Raw genomic sequence first — 4,784 nt, forward strand, 5'->3', positions numbered from 1 at the left:
TCATCAGAGCAGGCTCCAAGACCCCACGGTTGTGCCAGTGGACCAGCGGGGTGGGCCCAACTGCCCAGGCTCCTCGGAGGGCATCTTGTCGGGTCTCCCCCACCGTCTTCTCTGCCCTTTCCCCCTTGGGTGCCCCATGGACTTCTCCAAGTGGCGCCCCAGGCCCTCCACTTCTCTGTCTCCTCGGCCTCTGCGCTCTTCTGATAAAACGGTCCTGTTCTCCTTTTCTGCTGATCCCTGGCGATTCTTCATACATGGGGGGTCAGGGGAGTGCATAAAACAAAATAAAACAAAAACCAAATAGATTCGTCATGGCGGGTGGGGGGCAGACAGGCGGGTTATAGTCAAAGTGGCAACAGCTCATTTATTTAGCCAAAAATAGATACTTTCTTGTACAATTTGGTTCACACATATGTACATTTTTCTGTATATACAAAAAACGTCAGACACACTTAATTCTCACAGAAACTCCACCCCCCAAAATCAACCGAACCAAAAAATAATAATAATAATAACCCTCACAAACTCAGCTAATGTGGGGTACAGAAGCCACTTGGGGAGGACTGAGGGGGACTTGCTTTATTTCTTTTTTTTTTTTTTGTTTTGTTTAGTTTTCTTTTTTAGGTATTCATACACGGACATGCTTACAAGTCATAACTATACAGAGCGATTTTTTTTTTACAATTATTACAACGATTTAAAATTTTTAAAAATAAGTACTAAGACGAGGAGAGAGCTGAGAGGACCAGAGCGGCATCCAGGTGGTTCTGGGGCCTGGAAGAGAGAAGCAATGGTAGTAGCAAAGGAAAGTAAGAGTTCGGAGCACCGCGGCTGCCCGGGGCCGGGAGACCCAAGCTGGGACTGAGGCGGGGGGCTGGGATGTGTCTCAGGGTCAGATGCTGCCCAGCTGTAGATGTTGGGCTTCCGGTTTAACTATCAGAAGGGCGGGAAGGCATCAGACTCGAGGTCCCGGGGCTGGAAAACCTGGGGGGGGGGGTGCTCCACAGAGCCGCCGCCCGCTCCAGGGGCCTACTGGCCCGGCCGGGCTCCTGTGCCCACCGCATGGTAGCCTGGGCCGCGCCCGGGTGCCAGGACTGGGATGGCCACGCCGGCTGTGGGCCCCGCAGGGACTACGGAGGGCTGTGTGTTTTCGTCCGCTTTTTAAAGCGCGTCCCGGCGGCGTCCCCCCGGGGGCAAAAGCCCAGTGGGCCTCCACGTTTGTTCCTCCCCGACTGGCCTGCCCCACCATTCCCCCTACCGCGGGCGTCTCTTACCGCCTGGGCACGGGCTGGAAAGCTGTCTTGAGTAACTTTTTCTCCACTTCCAAGGCACTACAGCGATCTAAGGGAAGCGGGGAAGAAAAAGGAGGGCCTTCAGAGCGCTCCATTCCAGCACTCAGGGCCGTGGGAGGCGGGCGTGGGGTGGTAAGCGCCCTGCGCCCCCGGGGTCCTGCCCATCTCCGCCTGCCCCCGCGCGACCCCCAGGACCCACCCCCTCTCTCCGCACCCAGCGCTCAGTAGTCACCTGTTCCGCCCTCGGGCTCCGCCGGCCGAGCGAAGGCAGCAGCGGCGGCGGCCGAGTGGCCCGCGGCTCCGGGAAGTCCCAGCAGGTGTGGAGGGGCCGAGCCGAGCAGGGAGAGCGGGTGCGGGCGTGGGCCCGGCGGCGGGCCTGGGAACGGCCGGTTGGTCCAAGCGGGGAACTTGCTCAGAGGCGCCGAGACGAGTCTGTGAGCCGCGGCGGCCGCGGCGGCCGGAGAGAGCTGCAGGGCTGGGGGCGCGACGGCGGCCCCAGGGGGAGAACCCGCAGCGCCCGGAGGCGAGCGGCGCGGGTTGTCCGGGCTTGTGGCCGTCTCGGCCAGGGACCAGATCTTGGGCTTCTGCAGGGCTGAGGCGGGCGCTGGCGCCGGAGCGCAGGGGTCCAGGCCCGCAGCAGGCGAGGGCGGAGACGGCGGCACCGCGGCCACTGGCGGCGGCGCTGGGGCCAGACTCAACACCGGCAGTGGACGCTCCTCCAGGCCCTCCGAGCTGTCGTCCGAGTCGCTATTCTTGGAGTCTGAAATGGGTCTCAGGCCGAGGTCGCCGTCCCTGTGCGCCGCCCCAGCCAAGGCGAGCTCAGGCCCCGCGGCCGCGCCGTCTAAGTTCTCCAAGTCGATCTCCTCGTCCTCGTCGTCGTCCGCCAGGCCCTCGCCCCCCGTGTCCTCCTCCTCCCCCACGAGCTCCTCCTCCTCCAGCTCCAGCTCGCGTTTGCTGTCTTCTTCGTCCTCCTCCTCGTCTTCCTCCTCGCGCTCGCTCCCGTAAGCGTTGCCCTCCTCGTCGGTGCGGCTGCGGGGCGCCCAAGTCATCTTGTTCTCTTTCTTGAGGCGCCGGCGCGCGTTGGCGAACCAGGTGGACACCTGGGTGAGGGTCATCTTGGTGATGATGGCCAGCATGATCTTCTCGCCCTTGGTGGGGTAGGGGTTCTTGCGGTGCTCGTTGAGCCAGGCCTTCAGCGTGCTCGTGCTCTCCCGGGTGGCGTTCTTGGGACGGGACGGGTCCCCGAACTGGTACTGGCCATACGGGTAGAAGGCGGGGTGCGGGTGCGGAAACGCGGCGGCCGCGGCCGGATGCTGCACCCCGGGGCTGTCTTTCAGCTCGTACTGCGCGCCCTGTACGCACATGGAGAGCGAAGGGACACGCGCGGAGGGAGCGCGGGTGAACCCTAGCCGTAGCCACCTCCACCCTCCCCACCTGGGCCGCGCTCATCTACTCCCGCGCGCTCACCTCTTCCCGCGCCCCAGCTCTCTAACCCTCCCCCACCCCACCCCGGCTCCCTGGGCGCTTACCAGCTGCGGGAAGATGGGCAGCTCGGCGGCGTAGGGCAGAAAGGCACCGTAGCCTTGGGCGGCTGCGGCAGCCGCTGCCGCCGCGGCATAGGGCGCCCCGTACACGGAGGAAAGCACGTTGGACAGGGACCCCGAGGCGGCCAGCTCCGAGGCTCCGGCTCCTGGGCCGCCCCGGGCCCCAGCGCTGCCGCCGCCACCGGCGGCCCCCGGGCGCTCCGGTGGGTAGAGCGGGCGGATGTACTGGTATCCGAGCTGGGGGAAGGACATGGTGGCCCGCGGGGCACGGACGGAGAGGGGCCCGGCCCCTGCGGCCGCCCTGCTCAGCGCCGCCCGCGGGCTCCGGCGCGCATCGGGGGCTGGGCCGGGCTGGGGCCGCGCTGCCTCCCGCGCTGCGCTGCGCTCCGCGTTCGCCTATTGATCTGCTCCGCGGCGGCGGCGGCGGCGGCGGCGGTGGCGGCGGCGAGGAGCCAGGTCAGGTCCGAACAGATTGGCGGAGATTCCCGGGGCTCCGGGCTCTGATTGACATTTCTACGGGCCCGCAAGCCCCTCCTCTCTGCGCCGCGCTCCCTCCTCTCGGCCGCCGGGGCAGCCTCTGCCAGCGCCTCGTTCCTCACTGCCCTCCACTCCCAGAGCAGTGTCGCGCCTCGCTTCCTTCGCCCTCCTCTAGCTTTCACTCCCCCTCCTCGCCCTTCCTCTCCCCTCCCTCTCTGCGCTCCTCTTCCCCCTACGATCGCTTCCGCTCCTTCGGGCTCTTTCACTCTTCTTGACGCTCGGAAACTCCCTTCCCTCTCCTGCTTTTCCTTTCTCTCTATTCCTTTTCTCTTCTCCCCTTTCTGTTCCCTTCACTCTTTCTGCTCCACTGTTTTTATCTCACTCTGTCTACTCCCATAACTCTCCCCCCGCCCCCAGCCCTGGCCTCGGCGCCCTGGGCTCAGGCGGCCTAAAGTTGGGGACACTTGAGGTGCCGTGCGGGGGGTGTGAGTCCGTGGATCTGTGTCTGAGGCTGTGTCTGTGTGTCCGTCCCCGCCCTCACCTCCTCCCCTGCCCTTCCCCAAATCTCGGGTCTGACGTCGCGCCCTCTTATTCGACTTTTCCTCGCGTCTCCTTCCCGAGTCGCCAATCGCCGGGGCGCCTTCCAGGCGAGGCCGCCCACCCCGGAGGATACTGCGCGCGGGGCGGGGCGGGGCGGGGACGCGAGCCCGGGCGCTCAGAGTCCCTGCCCGCCCCCTTCGGCCTGTGCCGGGAGGGGCAGCGGGAGGCGCGGGGACGCGGGTTAGTACAGGGTCAGCTCGCCCCTCCCCGCTGCCCGCCCCTCGGTACCTCTCCCCCCGCGCCAGCGTGGGGCCTGGGTCGGGACCAGATCGCGGTCCAGGGCAGGCGCCGGGGCTTTCCTCGGTCCGGGCCCCCTTTTCGGCTCGCACCTCTAGACTCCAGGCCACTCTCAGCGGCGAGGGAAGAAGCTAGAAGAGTGGTGCTAGGGGCGAAGGGGTGCGTTCTAGTCGAGCCTTCAAAGGCCATCTCATTGCCCAGGGGAGTGAAGCAGCCCCCTATCCAGAGGACCAAACCCCGAAATCAGCTACTTTAACGCCGCCTGTGCCCGGGTGCGAACCTCTGATTAAAAATGGCGGGCTCTGCCTTGGTGGGGCTGAAGTGTGGACCCCCTGGGGACCTCGGGGAGCCAAGACGGGGACGTGGAGCCTAGCGGCGCCCTAAGCTGGTGGGCGTGGGGGGGAGGAGCAGAGAGCCAGGTGGCGGAGGCTCCAGGAACTTTCCGAGAACGCTTGGAGAAGTTTGTGTATTGGAATTTTCGGTCCGTAGACACCCTTCGTTTCCCTACCCCCTTCCTCTGCTCCCCGGTCACCGTGCCAAACTGTTTTGTTTCTGTAAAGATCCTATCACCGTCTCGGGTGGGGATGGGAGGCAAGACTTTTGGTTTTACAGTGGGATCTTTCCTCAGTCAAAC

General features: G+C 64.9%; 1 protein-coding gene across 1 annotated transcript; it reads right to left on the minus strand.

The window, feature by feature from the left end:
* Positions 1–344: 344 nt before the first annotated feature.
* IRX3 (iroquois homeobox 3) lies at positions 345–3,817 on the minus strand. The gene is made up of 4 exons (XM_040633009.1): positions 2,822–3,817; positions 1,525–2,644; positions 1,275–1,341; positions 345–774 (listed from the first exon to the last, which is right to left on the minus strand). The coding sequence occupies exons 1-4, from the start codon at positions 3,086–3,088 to the stop codon at positions 720–722; spliced, it is 1,509 nt and encodes a 502-aa protein (XP_040488943.1). The 5' UTR covers positions 3,089–3,817; the 3' UTR covers positions 345–719.
* Positions 3,818–4,784: the final 967 nt, after the last annotated feature.

Source organism: Ursus maritimus, unplaced genomic scaffold, assembly GCF_017311325.1.
Source record: "Ursus maritimus isolate PB19 unplaced genomic scaffold, ASM1731132v1 scaffold_19, whole genome shotgun sequence".
Classification (NCBI taxonomy): Eukaryota; Metazoa; Chordata; class Mammalia; order Carnivora; family Ursidae; genus Ursus; species Ursus maritimus.